The 20,487-nt window shown below is 43.5% G+C and overlaps 1 protein-coding gene across 8 annotated transcripts in view; it reads right to left on the bottom strand.

Moving 5' to 3' along the window:
- The window catches only part of TANC1 (tetratricopeptide repeat, ankyrin repeat and coiled-coil containing 1), a 235,339-nt gene that overhangs the window by 121,691 nt on the left and 93,161 nt on the right, over positions 1-20,487 (bottom strand). For all 8 annotated transcript variants that reach the window (XM_044242126.1, XM_044242124.1, XM_044242121.1 and 5 more), the window contains exon 3: positions 4,380-4,580. In XM_044242126.1, the coding sequence (XP_044098061.1) occupies positions 4,380-4,580 (201 nt within the window). The remainder of the gene's footprint in view (positions 1-4,379; positions 4,581-20,487) is intronic.

The raw sequence follows: 20,487 nt of genomic DNA, 5'->3' as shown, positions 1-20,487 counted from the left end.
CTCCCTTGATGAAGTAGAATAAAAAAATCTTTTTAAACAAAAGCACTAATTTTCTATAAGAAACACTTGCAGGGTGAGACAGGGAGGGCCTGGACAGACGATTAACTTATGGTCCAAAAATCAAAGGGCAGAATGACTTCCACTTCACAGCCAGTCAACTTGGAGGTTCCTCTCTTAAAGAAACAGCCAGCCAGGGCGGTTTCCAAAATGGCTACAGCAAGAAATGGACCTAGAACCGAGTGAAAGGGCCGGCACCAGCAAGTCTTGCCACACAAGCACAGATGAAAAAAGCTGTATCCCCCACTTTCCATCCTCTACTGCTGTACCCCATCACAGTATTTTAAAAGCGTGCTTCCCGTTCATGCCCTACCTTTGGAGTGTTGCATAATGGGCCCAAAGTGATCTGGGAAATATAATCCAAATATAAAGTAACTAATGATATTACTAATAAATAAACCACAGGAAATGGGCTTTGTTTTCTCTGGAAGACAAAAGGATACATTACAAATATTAATGATTTCTTAATCCAAAAAAGCTTGCAACCACCACAGGACTATAATGGATACTGGCGCTTGTTTTCTTTACCAGCAAATGTAGTTTCCATTCCAGGGGGGAAATAAATTGAAACAAAACCCAAGAACTGCATTTTTAGACTAACAAGTGAAAAAATATAACTATATGGAACAAGGTAGTATGAGAGCAAATAATATTACCAAGCAATATGAGTGGAATGTAAGAAACTCAACCATGAAAAATGCAGGGTCACATTATTGCAAGGTTAATGAAATTGTCTCTGGCCCAGAGTTCCCATGGCCCAAGAGCTAATCACCTATTGTATTAAAATACAAGCTTTCATTTAAACAGGCTACTTGGAGTGCCTATTATAGGGGTTTATAGTCTTTGACCTTTGCTAGAAGTTTCAGTCCCTGACATTTCTTGATTAGCATCAATTAGTGAAGAGTTTCTATCCAAACAAGTAAAACAGGTTTAGATTTTCTTACCTTTTTTTTTTTTTTTAAAATGCACCTTCTTAAACAAAAGAGAGAGAAAAGGGTCTTATCATACAAATGAGAACAGAAGTCATCTCGGTAATTCAGAGCTGGTTCTGAATGATCACAAGATCCTGAAACCCAGCCTGGCTGGTGTAAGGGGAATGCAGCGGGGAGGGCTCAGTGCCTATGGGCACAGCACGCACACCATATTTACTGTATCATTAGCAACAACAGTGTGAGCTTTTTAAATAGATGGCTATTTTTAAATCCAATGCACGTTCACAACCATATGCCAACTAATTTTACAGGCAGGTAGAACACTTGGTCTCTGGATACGTTTCTAACAATATAATATGGCTTAAACAGAAACCTATGAGCATTAGACATTGTGGAAAAACATTGTTTATTGTCTGTTGTACTCTGAGTCACTGCCATTTTTAAGCAAGCATATCTGCCCTTAGCTTCCCTTTTGAATTAAAATTGCCAAGATAATGAAGGCAAATCACCACTGTGAGACATGAATTTGCTGCACAAATTTGGGCGAAGCACAAACATGGCTCCGTTAGAGAAGGATCTGCTTAGTGTATTTAATTTGGACCCAAAGCATCTAATATGGAGAATATTCTCTTCGATCCATTAAAAGTTTGAATGTCACACAACTACTCCCTTCTGTTCATAAGGCCTTGCCGCACAAAGAATTCAGCAGAAACAAATTTTATTCCTATGGAGAAAATCAAACTATACAATATTTTCTCAAAACTAAAATACCAAATTTGGTCAGGCGTCTTCAGGGCTTTCTGGCCCGTGAGAGCCTGTGGCCTCTGAGAACCTTCAGGGTAGCCATCCCTTCCATGTTCACCATGACATTCATCACTACTTAGCAGCCCACTAACACCCCACAAAATAAACACACTGTACCTATGAGAGGATGGATGTGCTAACCTCACTGTCATCATTTTGCCATATACACACGTAAGATCACTATGTGTTACTTATATACGCACATAAGATCACTATGTGTTACACCTTAAACTTACAAGTTATAGTTGTGTATCTCGACAGAGCTGCAAAAATCAAGTTAAAGATTAAAAAGATTCAGGTCCCACTAAAACAAACATCTGTTAATAATAAAATTCTCAGGTGCCTGGGTGGCGCAGTGGGTTAAAGCCTCTGCCTTCGGCTCACGTCATGATCTCAGGGTCCTGGGATCAACTCCGCATTGGCTCTCTGCTCAGCAGGGAACCTGCCCCCTGCCCCTGGCCAACCCCCTCCCGTGCCCCACCCCTGCCTACCTCTGCCTACTTATGATCTCTCTCTCTCTTTCTGTCAAATAAATAAATAAAATCTTTAAAATAATAATAATAACAACATTAATAAAATTCTCTCTGAAATACATATTCCCTAGGCTCTTAGGTAGTCTCACCAGACCTAATGCCCAAGCTGCATCATTTCATTTGCAGCAGCACAGACTATAGGAGAGCAAATTCTACCAAAGGTCAGAGTCTCTGCACTTAGCACTTGCATTACCCTCAACCAAGGTCCCCTAAGAATCCAGATAGGGGGGCACCTGGGTGGCTTATTCAGTTAAGCATCTGTCTGCCTTTGGCTCAGGTCATGATCCCAGGGGTAAAGAGTCTGCCTTCAGCTCAGAGCATGATCTCAAGGTCTTGGGATCGAGCCCCATGTCTGGCTTACTGAATCAGCTTCTCCCCTCCCCCCTGCTCATGCTCTCTCACACACTCTCTCTCTCTCTTAAATAAATAAAATCCAGAGAGGTTCAGAATTCTCTTATCGGTTTTATATAAATGAAGTATACTCAAAGAAGCCATCATGCCTATCCATGCCCATCAGACACAGGCTACACATAAAAAACACTGATTCAATGGGAAAAGGACAAATGACAGGGCTGATAAAGGAAAAAGTAAAATGCTGTGCACAATTTGTAGGGAGAAGATAACTCCAATGGGGTAACCATCAAGAAAGGCAGTGTGGGAACCACAATTTGAAAGAAGGGAAGAAATCTGACCAAAAGATATAGTGGTGGGGAACGGCAAAGAGAAAGAAGAACATTCCAGGAATTTCCCCAAATACTGATAAACAGGTCAAATTCCTTGGCACAGGAAACTGCTTCATACCAAAAGGGTTTCCAAGTTCCAGCTAATGACTGGATTGTAAACAATGCTGTCCAAAATAAGAAAGCTCTAGAACAATAAAGCGTTTTGGACACTTACCAATTCATAGCACCATTTCTAACATTCAGAGCCTCAAGGTTTGCCTTCTAAATTTTGTCACCACACAAACTGCAAATATCCACTAAAAGATTCAGAAATCATGCCTATCACGTGTCAAGTAATACAAATACTTAGGAAACCAGAAAAACAGATTCCAATTTTATAGCCCCAGGACACATTTTAGGCCAATTCCAAATTCATTTATGTGTATGTAAGAAGAATCCTTACCCCCTCCACCCCCCCATATGGTCAACAAAGGCCCCAAACTATACTGCCCTCACTAAACAAATGCTCAGCAAACCTAAAACATCAGAGGAATGCTCATGATTGCAGGTTTCCAGAAGGCTTTCCTCACATCTGAACCATAACCTCTCAAAGTTAAGTAACATTTGGTTTTCACTGGTAATGTTAAGTGCAAAAACTTGGTCATGATGAGGGAAGCCAAAATACTTTAAAACAAGTAATCTGTAAGACCCTTGCTCCCACCCCTTTATAAGTCTGAATTTTTAAAAAATTTATAATTGTTCCAATGCTGGGTGATGTAATCAAAGAAAGGACATCAGTTTGTAACACTAGGCAGTAAAAAATGAACTGTTGTCAGATAACCCTTGCCAAAATCCAGAACTTCTAAATGTACCACAATGAGTTTAGATTACAGCATTCCCAAATTCATGACCAAGAAAACAAGACCAATGATTAACATCAATATTGATAACAAGATCTTGAATATTTATAAAAGTCTAGCCTGAGCAATCAAAAGTTTATATATAGGCTGAACTAAAGAAATGAGTGTATTTAAATCATAACTTTCTTTTTAAAGATTTTCTTCTTCCAGGGGCACCTGGGCGGCTCGGTGGGTTAAAGCCTCTGTCTTCGGCTCGGGTCAATGATCTTGGGTCCTGGGATCGAGCCCCACATCGGGCTCTCTGGTCAGCGGGGAGCCACCTTCCCCCTCTCTCTCTGCCTACTTGTGATCTCTCTTTCTCTGTCAAATAAGTTAAAAAAAAAAAAAAAAGATTTTCTTCTTCCAGAAATTACTGTAACAAAGAAAACAACTTCCCAGAAAATTCCTTATAAGCACCAGTTTTGCTTCATTTCAATAAAAGCATTACATATATAACCAACGAGTTTGGGTGCTGTTTGGTTGTTCAGTTACCTGGAGATTTTTTATTTGATCTTGATTGCACTGAGTGAGACTGTCGAGGCAGCAGAGGTGATGAAGGCAGAGACATGGAGACACCTTTGGCCAAGCTCACCCTGTAGGTGTCCTCTGCTACAGGGAGGCTGCTCACGGAAAAGTCGCCACCATGGCCAGAGGGCAGGACTTGGGGGGACGTCTCTGGACCAAAGTCACCTCCTGGAGTGAAGAGAGAAAAACCTGAATTTAGATCATCAATTATAAGTAGATTAATTCCTAAGAACTACATCCTTAGAATATAATTCCCCTATGTCTTACGTGTATGTTGTTTTTCTTAATAGTTTTTTCTTTTTTATTTCTACCATTCTTAGAGGACTTTTTACCATGTGAGAAAAAATTCAAGTTGCACCACTCAATTATCAATGAACTCCATACCTCATACCCTTTTCTCTATCCTATCAACTAGCCCAGTTTTACTCCTAACAATGGGTCCAGAAAGCCACCAATCTGAGATTATATATATATTTTTTAAGATTTTATTTACTTATATGAGAGAGACAGAGGTAGCAAGAGAGAGCAAGAGCAGGGAGGAGAGGGAGAAGCAGACTCCCCGCTGAGCAGGGAGCCCAATGAGGGCCTCGATCCCAGGACCCTGGAACCATGACTTGAGCCGAAGGCAGACGTTTATCCAACTGAGCCACCCATGCACCTCGAGATTAGATTTTTTTTTTTTTTTAAAGACTTATTTTTTTGAGAGAGTACATGAGCAGGGAGGGGAACAGATCTCAAGCAGACTTCCTGCCTGCTGGGCACAGAGCCTGATGCCAGACTCGTTCCTAGGATCGTGTGGTTATGACCTGACCTGAAATCAAGAGCTGGATGCTTAACTGACTGGGCCACCCATGCGTCCCTTGAGATTAGATTAAGACCAAGTATGAATGATCCATAAGAAACTATGATTTCGGGACACCTGGGTGGCTCAGTTAAGCGGCTGCCTTCGGCTCAGATCATGATCCCAGCATCCTGGGATCGAGTCCCATATAGGGCTCCTTGCTCAGCAGGGAGCCTGCTTCTCCCTCTGCCTGCCTCTCTGTCTGCCTGTGCTCGCTCAAGTGCTCTCTCCCTCTATCCCTGATAAATAAATAAATAAAATCTTAAAAAAAAAAAAAAGAAACTATGATTTCAGCTCAAGTAATGGAGGGGATCTTACATAGGTATCATAGAATAGATTCAAACACCCAGATGCTTTCCAGAACTCCCTGGCTTCCCCCCACTTCTCTCCAATAAGAGAACCCAAGGGAGAGTCTCCCAACTTCAACATTCCTCCCCAGTACCATAGACCTCTTCTCTCATCAGATCCACACTACAATCCCCACAGCACAGCAAACACCTTCCTACAACTCGACCAGCCCAACTTTTAGTCATGGGACTGGAAACAGGATTCACTGATGAAGCAGGTTCTCCCTGGAATTCAGCCCCTAAATGAACTTAAGGACAAACAAGCTTACTATCACGAAATTAGACACTCTAGTGTAAGCAGATCCAACAACAAAATACAGAGGACACAATTACAGTATAGAGAGGACAAAAGGAAGAGTATGTTGGCTAAGATCAGCCTCTCTGGAAAAGATACAGCTGGTCCTCAAGCATTCTGATAAGAAGCTCTCCTCTATTGCTCCTCCCCTATCCATCCCTTCCTCCCCTCCTGAGTGCACTAAGAAGCAACTGAGGCTGGGTGAGGAGAGAAGGTAAACCTTTACCCTGATGATGAAAATATCTACAAGCTCTAATTTTATATACAGCAGAGCTGCAAAAAACACAGGAAGCTCTTCATAAGCAAACTAGCCTCTCTGCTAAGTACTAACCAACTGGTCCTTACCAGACCTTCCTGACTCTGAAAAACCAAGGCTTGGATTTGAATCGGAAGCTCAATTTTTGTCGGTCTTTGTGTGCAAGACTCAAAAGAAACGTGACCTAAACTCTCAAGTTTGAATTGTGTCGCTGTGCTCATTCATCATGTTGGGAGGTATGCACCCCGTGCACAGATGGGGGGTGAGGCTGGCGTTAAAACAGGCAGACAGGCTCATGCCTGGCTTTCAAAGGCAACTCAGAACCAGCAGAGCTGTGAATGGAAAAGCCATGGGTCCCACAATAGGTAAGTTTGCAACATCAGAAAGGTCATTTGAGTCTCCCCTGGGCCAGCTATGCCTGAAGGGTTTTTGTTGTTTGTTTGTTTTTTTAAGATTTTATTTTTATTTATTTATTTGAGAGAGAATGACAGAGAGAGAGAGAGCAAAAGAGGGGTAAGTCAGAGGGAGAAGCAGGCTCCCCACCAAGCAGGGAGCCCAATAGGGAACTCAATCCTGGGGTCCAGGATCATGACCTGAGCTAAAGGCAGTCGCTTAACCAGCTGAGCCACCTAGGGCTCTAATAGGTTTTAACAGACTTGGGAAATTAAAGATTTATCACTAAATGCCCAAGCGACTGGCATTTGAAAAAATAAACAGAATTACCAGGAAACCCTCACTAGAATTTTCAAAAACAAGAACATCCACACAAACGTTCTGTCCCTGGGGGAAGGAAGCTGGAATTAGTGGAAATCCTTACATCCTAAATCTATGTGAACAGCAGCAGGGCCCCAGTCTGGTCCTCCTATAACCCTCGCTTGCCCTGCTTCCTGATCTGCACTGTAAGAAGCCACCACCAATGGCCAGGACCCCGGAGCTGCTCTTACACCCCTGGAGATCAGCCAGAAATCCTTTAAACTACCTCCTTGAGGTCTTGAGCCAGGACACAAGGTTTCCCGGCTGCTTCTCTGGTGATTTCTGTCTATGGAAGGGAACTTAAGGCACAGCTGCAGGTACACAGTAATGCAAACTCCCACTGGGGCCGAGCAAGCTGCACACTGAGGAGATTTGAGAAAGCAGAGGGAAGGAGAGCTGACTTCTCTGGTCCAGTCTCTGGAACATGTGACCACCACCACACTGGGCTCATGCAGGGAATGCAAGCAGGCGCTCTGCCTACAAGAATGGTGCCTGGTTGCCTGATGTCCTGGATATCTGGCAAGGAACACTAGGAGATGGAGAAGAACTTGGAAAGCACGGAGGCCACAGCCCCAAAAGGTATGCACAGAGGAAGTGGGGGGGCACCTCGAAGAGTTACCCATGTGGTTTGCCCTGTGGCTGTCCTCATACTATCTAAATCATAGACCTGCTAGTTTAACTGCTAGACTGGCCTGAGAGGAGCAGGTGCTGTGACAAGGTACCATCTTCCCTACTCACACACAACTATTTCCAACCTGTAACAACAACAACAAACCCGAGATACCTGGGGGGCTCGGTTGATTAAGTATCTGCCTTCGGCTCAGGTCATGATCTCAGGGTCCTAGAACTGAGTCCCATACTGGGCTCCCTGCTCAGCAGGGAGCCTGCTTCTCTCTCTGCTTGTGTGCTCTCTCACTGACAAATAAATCTTAAAAAAAAAAAAAAAAGCAAACCCCAAACCAGACTTCAAGCCCCTTAATTTGTGGGGACACAACAAAATTAGGGAGAAATGTATCTATTATGTCAACACCAGAAAAAAATAGTAAACCTTGTTACTGAAAAAAGGTTTATTTTCTTAAATACTTAGTATTCTCCAATGTGATACAAGCAAAAAACTGGGGAATGAAGGGTAAAAGAAAATTAGAGAGTTATCTAATTACAAATTCTACCCATAAACTTTGTTTATATCAAGCAAAGCAAATATTTTCATTAACTCCAAGTATGGTGAGGATGTTTCCAAAGCAGGCCGTAACCATGAGGACCTCCAGCCTCCGGAACAGCTGCACTCTGACACTGTGATTTTATGTGGTCTGCAATAAAACGACACTTGGAGTTGGGGCTCGGGAAGGAAGGATTTCTATTTCAAGTTTACTTTGACATCTCACCATAATATCAGTCCCAAACATGCTGTCCTGTTGCTTTGTTTTTCAAAGTGAAAGACCCCGAACTTCCAGCTCCCTTTTATTAGAAAGGCACAAAGCCGGAAGAGAAGTTTTACCTATGAACAAACAGCATGAAATGAGTGGGGTAAGCCAGCAGCCTAGAAGCCGGAAGCGGCATCCTGGAGCCTGGTGCTTTAACTTCACGCAAGCTAAGGCGTTCAGGTCAACATAAATCCAAGAGCAACACAAGGACGCAGACGACGCCAGTGGCAGAGAGCGAAAATCTCTCAGGGGCATCCACGAGAGTTATCCAACATGGGTTCTGGGCAACAGGACACCAGAAATTCTCTGGCTGACTTAACATTCCTCAGCAGATGCTCCAGGAGATTTCGAGAAGAATTAAAACCATTTCACTGAAAAAACCGGCACTGTGAGCACAGTCCCCTTAGCGTTGGTGTTCTTTGAACTGTGACCTATTTTCTTCCCTCCTCCATTAAGTGATGAGATACACTCGGATCGCCCTTCTGACTGGTATGGCAGAAATGCCAGCCGTGGTAGGCCGAGGTGTCCTCTCCAGAGTAGGAAAATCATGTTATCAACTACCCATGATCTGCCGGGCTGCCTCCGGTCCCACCAGCAGGTGTTTCCCATGGAACACTGATGGATCCCCAGCGTGCCTTCAGTCGCAGAGAACATCCAGGGCCAATCAGACTGCTTCACAGACAGGAAGCTGGGACGCCGAGGTTAACTATGGGAGCAGGGGCCACATACCTAGAATGACCTCCTTTCCCAATTCCCGCAACTGGCCAGCTCATACTGCTCTACACATTCAAGGACTTTATTTCGAAAAAAATGGAGGTCCCCAAAACAGACATGATTTTAAATTAAGACATCTTTTTTTTTTTAAAGATTTTATTTATTTATTTGACAGAGAGAAATCACAAGTAGATGGAGAGGCAGGCAGAGAGAGAGAGGGAAGCAGGCTCCCTGCTGAGCAGAGAGCCCGATGCGGGACTCGATCCCAGGACCCTGAGATCATGACCCGAGCCGAAGGCAGCGGCTTAACCCACTGAGCCACCCAAGGGTCAGAACATTTTGCTCTTAAGGATTAGGCTTTGCAGGTCATGTATAGCCGCCGTCATGCACACCCACACACGCACTTTTCTTATTTTAAAATCACCACTTCTTTGAGTTCCGAAAATAAAAGACCATAAAGGGCATAGGGGCATAAGGTTCTTCCGATGTGTCATCAATATAACTACACACATACATATGCACATACTATAAATTCAAGTCATAGTTTACAAAGATAATGAAATTATCAAAAGGATAAAGCCATCCAATAAGGCATTTTAAACTGCAGAAATGGCTTTTGATAATAGTTCTTTATTTTAAAATTTTTTTCACTGGTACAGACTGTGAAAAGGGATTTAAGTTCATAATGGAAGAAAATGCAAATCTGGGAGATGATGAATGTTTAAAGGTGTCTATGCAGCATGGCAATGTCCAACGTTACAGATTAAAGTAAATGGAGTGCAGGATTAGAGAAAGCTTTTAAAAAAAAAAAGAGGGCGAAGAAGCTAGGGAGATGAAAGCAAAATCACATTTCAGAAAGAACAGACCTGAGAAAGGCAAGGGGGAGCTTAGACATTCAGGTAAATAGGTCTGCAGATGCAGGAAATAAGATTTCCATTTATTGTGCCATTGAAGTGACTAGGTGGAGAGGGGAGGGGGACAGAAGCTCAGAATAGAAAGAAAGGATGTTCTGTTTATCCAGTTCCAGAAAACGAGACTTGTGCAATACATTTAACTGGGGCATTAAATGTGTTAGGGCATCTTTTGTGCAGTCCCTGCCTGGGAGCACATTCATGTTTCCCAAACATATTTCCCATCATAAGGTTTTATAACCACATAACTCATATAGATTTACAGAAACCTAGAAAATTGGAAAAGATTTCCTCCCACAAGATCCAAGTATCATTCCGGGAGCCTCTGGAAGGCCTCTCTGCAACTGAAAACATTTTACACTGTTTTATGTCTTACAGGATCTTCCCTCAAGTAACCAGCCAGAGCTACTGATTGTTAATGTACATTTCCAAAAAGAGAGTTAAGATAAATGTATCCAAGAAAGCAGTTTTCCAGAACATTATTCAGAATCGTGACTAAGACTCAACACTGCCAAGAGGCAACAAAGCAGCGAACTCCCACCCTCCCCCAGTGTAGAAAAACCTGGTTAATGGGACAAGTTTATCCATTTGCCTTCAAAAACCCACCAACCAGATTCTAAATGGAGATCAGTAAATACTGTGTGCCTCACAATTTTACTCTCAATTTTCAGTGCTTAGAGAACCAAATGTACTTTGCCCTGACCCAGGTAATGGGGAAAGAGACAGGCAGTTAGTTGCTCTCTTATTGTCAAAATTCTCCTTTAAGCAGGTCACCAGGAAAGAGTTTCAAAGCTTAAAAAATACCAAGACCTCAGAGCACCTGAGTGTCTCATTGGATTAAGCATCTGCCTTCAGCTCAGGTCATGATCCCAGGTTCTGGAGTCCCTGCCTCGAGCTCCGTGGTCGGCAGGGAGCCTGCTTCTCCCTCTCCCCTGCCCCTGCTCATGTGCTTCTGCACTCGCTCTAATTAATAAAATAAGTAAAATCTTAAAAAAAAAAAAAAAAAAGAAAGAAAGATACAAAGCCTCAAAAATGTCCACCCCTAAGCCCCTGGGGGGAGAGGCGGGATTTCAACACAATAAATGCTTTCCTTGGAGTACTATGCGTTAGGACAGGGTTCAAGGCACTTTATACCCATTATCTCCTACCCTCACAAGGACCTTGAAAGTGGGTGTTGTTTTCATGCTCCTCTGACAAGGAGACCACCACACCGAAAGCACCGGGTATCCTGTTCACGGACACTGGCCAATGGCAAAAGCAGAGTCTGAACCCAGGAGGTCCAATCCAGAATCCATTCTGCTACCCTGAAAAGGGGCTACTGAGCTAGGTCTTTCAACATTACATCATTTTGAATACTTAATAGGGAATGCCAAAAATAGTATTTATAGGTCTATACGCAGTACCAGGCCACCGTGAGAAGAAACCTGTTCCCTCATCTATTTTCACGTTTCGTGCCGGCTGGTTAATTAGCTCCACAGCATTCCTGGATCATTCCATTTGGGAGGCACCCGGGCCCAGATCGTTAATTTTCTTTCTGTCAGTCACACCTTATGCTGTCACATACAACCGAAGTGGATCCGAGAGAGATATTGAGTCACCAAGCACCTGAAATAGTTTCTTCTCCTCTTCCTTTGCGTTCTAAGTTCCTTTAACTCCTGCAGCCTTTGGGCCTGCTCTCTCTGCCCAGGGTGGAGGCACTGAGTGCCGCTCCCATCCCATCCAACCAAGAAGCTCGCCACTCGGCCTGGCCCAGGTGAAGAAGGAAGGAGTGGGCGGCTTGCATCAAAAGCAAGCTGCTAACTGCATGGAATCCTTTACTCCCCATTTCCTCGTCAGGGGTACTCAGGGCCCGGAGCCCTGTGGAACACCCCCCACGCAGACTGGGCGGATCTGCCAGGCCTGCTGCTCCCAAAGCCGCAGTTCCCAGGCCCCGCACACAGGGAAGCCGCCGGACCCAGGGAGGCTGTCAGAGCAGCGCTGGGGTGTGGCTCAGGCACCAGCAACTCTCTTCCCTGAGTGCCTCTCAGGCCTGGCCAGGGCTGAGAACCACCAAGGCAGCAAGGCAGACAAATAATATTTATGCCCCTCTCCAAAGATAGGCGAGAGAGATGAAAAAGGAAAGAAACTGGAGAGAATACTCCATCATACAGATGATTAAAATATGACGTACATTCCTTTAGTGTGTGTGCGTGTGTGCTTATGTATGCCTCTCTGTATACACACGTGCATATACACTTATCCTTATGTATATATGAAAAATGTAAACATACACAGTTGTACGTGAGCAGAGGGTCTCTAGAAGGACACACAGGAACTGGCAGCAGGGGCTGCTTCTGGGAAAGGAAGCACGCCGAGGAGGAGCGTGAATGGGAGGGTTACACTTTTACACAGTTCACATTTTATGTGCCTGTGTTTCCTGTAAATATTTTAAATTTGCATTCCCTAGGACTGCAATGTCTAGATACAAAGATCTTAAGTCTAAATGGGTCACCCACCATGGCCTGACTTGGCAAATGGGTGAAATAAAGATCAATCCCACAAAGACCATCCAAAGTGCTGGCGTGGGGGGCTGACTGCCAGGTGGTGAGTTTATTTTCTATGGCTGAAGTGGACGCAGTACGGGGAAAGCAGTACGGGGAAAGCACTAGGGCACCCTGTTCCAAAGGAGGTGGGGTTCTCAGTCTCACTGAGCACTCATGCCCCCCCCCCTCATGGATGGGCTCTGTGTAGGCACATGCTCCATTTCTCCTCTGCCCACCCTGCATTCGGGTTCACTTCCAGTCCAGGGCATCTCCACCGCTGGTGGGGGAGTGTGGGCATGCCTGTGGTTGTGGCACACACAGAGTAATCCGGATGTCTACCAGGGAGAGGGCAGGAAGAGGGAAAGACAGGCTAAACAGGCTCTAGAGAGAGTAGGAGGAAAGCAGGGACTACAAAGGCTAGGAATGAGGCAGGACAGGAGCAAGGAATACAGGGGTACAAGGAAAAGGGGGAGCAGCCAGGAGTGCAGTGGGTGGGGTGGTGGTAGGCTAAAGGTGATAAAAGCAGAAAATCCTGTTTCCTTTAAAGCTGCTAGCAAAACGTCTCCCAAGATCCCGGTAAGATACTTGTTAACTACAAAGTAAAAGAAAAACTCATAAATGCAAAAAGCATACGGAAAGATAAGGGAGTGCCAGAAAAGGAAAGAATTCGCAATAATGTTAAGGGTAACAACAGGGCAACTTTGTTATTGCAACAACTGAGGGCCTAAGTGCACTTAGCCCACTGGGTCAGGGAGTGATCCAGGCCCTCACCCAGGTGTCCTCTCCTGTCTTCGCCCCACGCCCACCAGCAGGAAGCAACAGATCCATGTGGGTAAAACAGGGCTGACTAGACTCTATCTCTTTGATAAAAAGCCTCCCCCTCAAACCTGAAGTAATAAATGGTGGGAGAATGAGAAAACACACAGCTTATGAGAGAGAGGAAAGGGAGTATCTTTCTGAAGACTCAAGAGAAAAAAGGCAGAAGAATTCATTCCATGAAGGGCATGGCATCCTCAAAAGAATACAGAAGAACATGGCCTTCTAGATCCTTCATGCGTTGCGTTTCTTTCTTATTTTCTCTATACACCAGACTCAGATTAAAAATAAGGGAAGAAAAGCAAGGAATTTAAAAAGCTGTCACCAGATTATGATCCACATTCCAGGCATGGAAGAGTAGAATTCACACTAGAGCATATCGACTCCATGATAAAGAACAAGCTTGAAGAAGTCTCCCCAGATGCAGAGACGTGTGGTCAACATTTTAGTGACGTAAGATTACAGACAGGAAAAACAAAAGGTGTTTCTGAGAAGAAATGAGGACATGATCATTTCAAAACCTAAAAACAAATCTTTTTTTTTAATTAAAGTATGCAGATAAAAAGGACTCCCCATACCCTGGGCTGTGTCCCTGAAGGGAACACACCTGGTGTTCATCCTGGCATAGGATGAACTATGGACTATAGTCATACCTGGACTTATCCTGGCAAAACTAGGTTGATAATTTTTTCTTAACCATAAAAATCCAGGTAAATACAGAGTTAAAAAAAATTGATGGGCTACAAAATGACAGATTTTCAAAGAAACAAGAACCCAACTGACCTATCTTAGGTCCTCAGGCTACTATAACAGCATACCACACCCTGAGTGGCTTAAACAACAGAAGGTTATTCTGCCCATATCTGGAGGCTTTGAGTCCACAATTAAGGTGTCCAACAGGGCCAGGCCCTCTCTAAAGGCTCCAGGAGAGAATCGAACTCATGCCTCTCTTGGTTTGTGGCACTGCCTGTTATCTTTGGTTTGTAGATACATCACTCTAATCTCTGCCTCTGTCATCACAAGGCATCGTCCCCAGTGTCTGTGCTTTTCTTCTAAAGGCGGTCCTAATAAATTAGGGCCCCCGCTAACCCAGTATGACCTCGTTTTACCTGTGTTACATCTATGAAGACCCTACTTCCAAATAAGGTCACCTGCACAGGCACTGAGGGTTAGAACCTCAACATCTTTTGGGGGGTGGAGGGAGACACAATTCAACCCACAACACTTCTCCTCTCTAGTACCAAAACCAGAGGTGGAAAGCAACACCTACAAAACTTGAAGGGAATAGAGAGACCAAACCTTATAAAAACCACACCTAGTTTTCTATTAAGTATAATATCAACCAAAAAACAGTCTCAGATATTCAAAGGCTCAGAAAATACCCAGCCCATTTATCCTTCTTGAAAAAATAAAAAAGTCTCTTAAGAACCAAAAATAACTTTTCAACAGTGAAGACGTTATCATTAAGGGGACAAAGGGGAGAGGGCTATAAACTATAGCCCAAGCCCAGTCTTCAAACACTTCACTCAACTGTCCCTCTTCTGCTTCCACTCCCTTCTCATTCAGGAAATGTGGTTTTTGAACCATATCCTTCACTCCATAGTGCAGAAACAATCTCTTACCTTATCTGGCAACCTCTTAAAAAAATAGTGCCCTGTGCCAGAACTGCAAACAATGGCTAACATTTTTTGCAATGGTTGTGACACTGGGCAGAAAAAGCTCTCCCACATGCTGCACCACCCGCCCCAACCTCTAAAGAAGCAGAAGAGCACAGAACACCACAACCACCATCTTCATTGCCAAAAAACCGAAATTACGAAAAAGGAAAATTTGAGTTTATCAGATAATCAACATTTTTAAAGACATATGGAAGAAACACTTAAGCCAGTATACACAGTCTTGTATATGTGATGACAATAGGAAAATATATATAACTAAAAGCTAGAAGGAGGTTCAATACAATATTGATGGTTATTCTTATGGGGGTGGAAACAGCAACCGTTGTTCCCTTTTACATTTTTGGTTTGACATATGTTCTGACATTTTTATAATGAGAATATTTTAGAAGAAAACATACTTTATTTTCCATTAAACATTTATTTGAGACATTTGTATCCATTTCTTTCTACATTGGGAAGTTTCCCAGCAATCCCCTCCGTTGGACACCTGCCAAGTTATCACTCTCATGAAGCCCCTTCTTCAGGAAGGAGGATTCACCTTTCCTTTATCTGGGCATCTCCAACTGTGTCTACTCATCCACTGGGTTCAGACTTGCCTTTGTGTAGCTCAAACTGTCCATAGTCATCTCTTCCCCAGGGCTTACAGACACTGCATGGTCTGCTTTACTGACTGCTCTCACAGTGAAGTCTGGACTGGCTTCCTCTTACCGTCACTGTGTGGCTCAAGATCCAGTTCCTTATTCTATGTACTCTGTCTGTAGTACTACACTGGCTACTATACAAAGTAGTACATAGTACTGTATGCAACATACAAAGGAACCGCACTGCCCCAGCTCTATCTACATGCCTGACTTCTCTGCTTACAACTTTCAATCTATAACCAATCACTCCTTAACATTAAACTCTCCTGAGGTGTCTGGGTGGCTCAGTAGGTTAAGTGTCTGCCTTCAGCTCAGGTCGTGATCTTGAGGTCCTGGGATGGAGCCCAGCATCAGGCTCCCTTGCTCAGGGAGAAGTCTGCTTCTCCCTCTGCCCCTCCCACTGCTCATTCTCATTCTCTCTCTCTCTCTCTCAAATAAAGAAAATCTTTAAAATAAATGACCTTTCTCAAAAACAACATCCTGAATATGACTTCTATTTTTTTTTTTAAGATTTTATTTACTTATTTGACAGGCAGAGATCACAAGGAGGCAGAGAGGCAGGCAGAGAGAGAGGAGGAAGCAGGCTCCCCGCTGAGCAGGGAGCCTGATGCGGGGCTCGATCCCAGGACCCTGGGATCATGACCCGAGCCCAAGGCAGTGGCTTTAACCCACTGAGCCACCCAGGTGCCTCCTGAATATAACTTCTTACAACATAGAACACTCTCCTTTTTCTGTAGATCTTGGGTGTGATGTTAAGAATGATGAGGATAGGACCACCATGCTGCCCGTGTCACATCCTTGTGAAGGGGGCCCTGGGCCTGCAAGGTGGCGGCCCCAGGGACTGAATATCTGACTCCTAAAGGCATTCTCTACCTCAGTTACACGTTCAGCCCCCTATGATTGCTGGAGCCCAATTACCCTTGAATTTCACGTTAAAGCAAGTACCCAAGTAACACATCAGGACCTCCACTGAGTTCTCTATTCTAACTATAAATGTATGTTCACCAAATATATCTGTCCAAATAATAATGAGGGTGATCAAGTTAGTAGTAAAGCCTTACATGCTACACCAGACCTAGCTAATAAGCACTTTACATATATTAGCTTATTTTTATATTTTTTATTTTATATTTTATATTTATATAAAATTTACATATTTTATATTTAATTTTTATATTTTATATTTTATTTTTTCACCCTGTTCCATTTGCTGTCATTGTCCCTGGGCTACAGATGAGAAAACTAATGCCTAGGGAGGCTACTAAGTAAGCTGCCCGGGGCCCCACAGCCCACAAGTGGTGGTAGATCTGGATTTGAACCAAGGTAGTCTGAGCCACTGTCCGAGCTCTTCATCATGGCTGTACGCTGGTTTGCCTTTGTAATGGTGGGTCCCCTGACCAAGGTGCGTACCAAGCACGGAATGCTGTTAGGTGCTTAAGAAATTCTGATCGTCATCCACAGATAATTTAGCGAGTCATGTTTCTCTGAATGGTAATCATCGGGAACATTCTGTCACATTGGACATGATGACATTTTGGGGGTGGAAAAATAAGTGGAAGGGAAAAAGACTTTTAGAACAATGCCAAAACCAGCACATCACCCCCTCACTAACTACTCGAATCCAAACTCTGGCAATCCCACCCGCGATGCTGCTGCCAACAGCCCTCATTACAAGAGAAAAGAAGGACAAGAGGGAGCTGCTACCATTTATCTTATTTCAACTCCTTAGAAGGAAAATGGGACCTATAAACATTTAGGGGAAAATACCTCCAAGTTTCTAGGCAGCATTGAAAGTTTCCTCCCCACAAACACACTTTAAAAATGCTATATAACCAATTCAGCACACATTCTAGAAAAAAGCAGACTAAGTCAATTGTGTACATGTGGCTGTTTAACAAGATCCTTCCTAGGCCTGTACTGGGGGGCAGGGAGTGGAGAGAGAGAATGAGAAGACTACATTTTCTGCATCTGTTACTTTTTTTGCTATATTCCTACTCCACTAGCACCACAGAGGAGGAGAGGGGAAAAAAAGCAGCATTGCTCAGTTTTCAAAACAGCAGCCTCAATGACATGTCTGGTACGATATCTTAGCAACAATGTCAATATTGTCTCACCACAACTAACCATATTAACATTCCACTCTAATCATGATTTCTCAAATATAAAATGGAATGCGCATGACTCCATTCATTCTCTGAGCATCGCTCTGGGAAATACAGTCCTGCAACAGTTTCTATAACATTGTATGTCAATTAAGCATCAAAATTATATTCAATAGCTATAACTTCTGTATTAACTTGGAAGCATGAGAATACGCAAATATTGATGAGGAATCGACGATAAACACAAGATCCAAATAAAACATACTGACAAATTGCTTTGATGAAACCCTGTCCCTGGTTATTTCTGGAATGGAACCCTTGTCACTCGTCTCCTTGTAGAGCTGCATTTCTGTACTTCCAGTTCACCTCTGGAGGGCTGCCAAGAACAGGGTTGACAAGATAATGGGGGAGCTCCTTCTTGAGACCAGGAGTTCTCCCAGTCACATATATGTACTTCTGCCATGGCTGGCTGAGGCCGGCCCTGCACAGCATCCTAATGGTTCTCAAACCTGGCTAACCATTCAAAAAGCACTACAAACTCCCACTGCAGGTGGGAATTTAACTCACCAAGCTTTCGGGGAAGCAGCCAGGTTTAGGAATCCGCGCACTGGACAACTACGCGAAAGCCCATTCTGACGAAGACAAGGAGAACACCAGATCACACAGGCACTGCACCTTCAAGTACACACACATCTTCTTAGATACCAAGGCCTTCTGGTGGTGGATCCTTGTGTTAGGGGCTTAAACCTTTTCTTTTCCCCTTCCCTGCCCAGGCAGCACATGCCTTCCCAGACTGCTGACAGCAATTGCCCCCACAGCACTCTGCTAAGGCCAGATCCCTCACCATGGCTCTCCTCTGTCCGCACCAGATGAAATGGCTAAGTTGTGTCTGCCACACAGGCAAGGAAACAAAACTATCCAAGACACTGCCATTCACTAAAGCCTAAAGGGATCAAAAGAGGGGGGTAGCAGGGAAGAGTCCAAATGACACAGAAAGTGCTATCAGTCATAGCAAGAGCAAATGTAAAATGCTTACGATGGTCCAGGCACTGTTCTAAGCCCTGTAACTCACAGGATCCTCAGGACTACCAACCACCCCAGGAGAGAGAAACTGTCATTAACCCCGTGTTGCGGATACAGAAGCTTACATAGCTTCTGGCTGATATATTACAGAGGACACTGGCTTTGGAGACAGACAAACAGGTTCAAGTCTTGGCTCTGCCATCCCAGCTGAGTTACCCCACCTGTAACTCACAGTTACTGTGAGTAACTGCACAGTAATTAAACTAGCTCTTTAATCTCTACTAATAAGCTATTGATTATGTGGGCTAACTATTTACAGGCATTTAGCACATGGATACATAGTAAATACTCAAACTCATAGTAAATACTCAAAGAAAAAGTTGCATCAGTGCTGCCCTATTCTCTCCCAGGGGGTTCACTTCCTAGCTTCTCTACTATGTCTGAGGAAGAAAAAGAGATCTCACCCCTCCCTCAAAACATCTGGGTATCAAAAGTTCCTGATATAGGGGCGCCTGGGTGGCTCAGTGGGTTGAGCCGCTGTCTTCGGCTCGGGTCATGATCTCAGGGTCCTGGGATCGAGTCCCGCATCGGGCTCTCTGCTCAGCAGGGTGCCTGCTTCCCTCTCTCTCTCTCTGCCTGCCTTTCCATCTACTTGTGATTTCTCTCTGTCAAATAAATAAATAAATAATCTAAAAAAAAAAAAAAGTTCCTGATATAAATTTAAATATTTACAGGAGGGGACGCCTGGGTGGCGCAGTTGGTTAAACGACTGCCTCCGGCTCAGGGCGTGATCCTGGAGTCCCGGGATCGAGTCCCACATCAGGCTCCCAGCTCCATGGGGAGTCTGCTTCTCCCTCTGACCTTCTCCTCGCTCATGCTCTCTCTCACTGTCTCTCTCTCTCTCAAATAAATAAAATAAAATCTTAAAAAAAAAAAAATTTACAGGAGTATATCTGATTTCCTTACTTGACAGGCATTTCCCCAAACCAAGGATATCATGTGGTAAAAGTGAAACAAATTCCCCTCAATTAAAACAAAACAACACAACAAAAAACACAAACAAAACCTTCATTTCATTTGACTTTTATCATTACTGTATGGCAGATTATTACCTTCATTTTATAGGCAAGAAAACAGAAATTCAGAAAAACGAAACACTTGTTCTAAAGGAGCCAGCAGCTATATCAAACTGGACCTTCAGGAACAAGTTTCCTGACGCCAAGCCAGCAGACTGCTCCTTCATCTTTGAGATGCTGTTTCCATGAAGTCAGACAGGATCTGAAGTACTGCTTGGGGAGTCCAATAACCATGGAAACCATGTAATGGATGGAGGGGGAGGAAACTCCAGAATCTCTAATCTTCATAATCTTAGAGCTAAGGATGTAGCTTTAAGAGGTTTAATAAGATTAGCAGCATCAAAACTCTCCTACAAAGCAGGGAAAGAAAGAGAGCTGACCTCCCTGAAAGAATGATGTGTAACCTCTCAGTTTTCAACACTGAAAGTACAGAATTAAAACAAAATCTCTCACTTAATCCTACCAAAAATGAAGGATGAAATATACATGAATCTTTTTAGGTTTTATAATTCAAAATTAAACATTACATGTGTGATTTGCTTAGAACTCTAGCTGGTAAACAATTAATGGTTAACCACTTAAATGCATTCCTTAAAATAAATATTAAAGAATATTAAAATGAATATTAAAGAATATTAAAGCAGATCCTAAACTCAACAACAACAACAACAAAAA

This window comes from Neovison vison, chromosome 3 (assembly GCF_020171115.1).
Source record: "Neovison vison isolate M4711 chromosome 3, ASM_NN_V1, whole genome shotgun sequence".
Classification (NCBI taxonomy): Eukaryota; Metazoa; Chordata; class Mammalia; order Carnivora; family Mustelidae; genus Neogale; species Neogale vison.
Note: the sequence above shows the minus strand (reverse complement) of the source record. Positions and strands in the feature narration are given on the sequence as shown.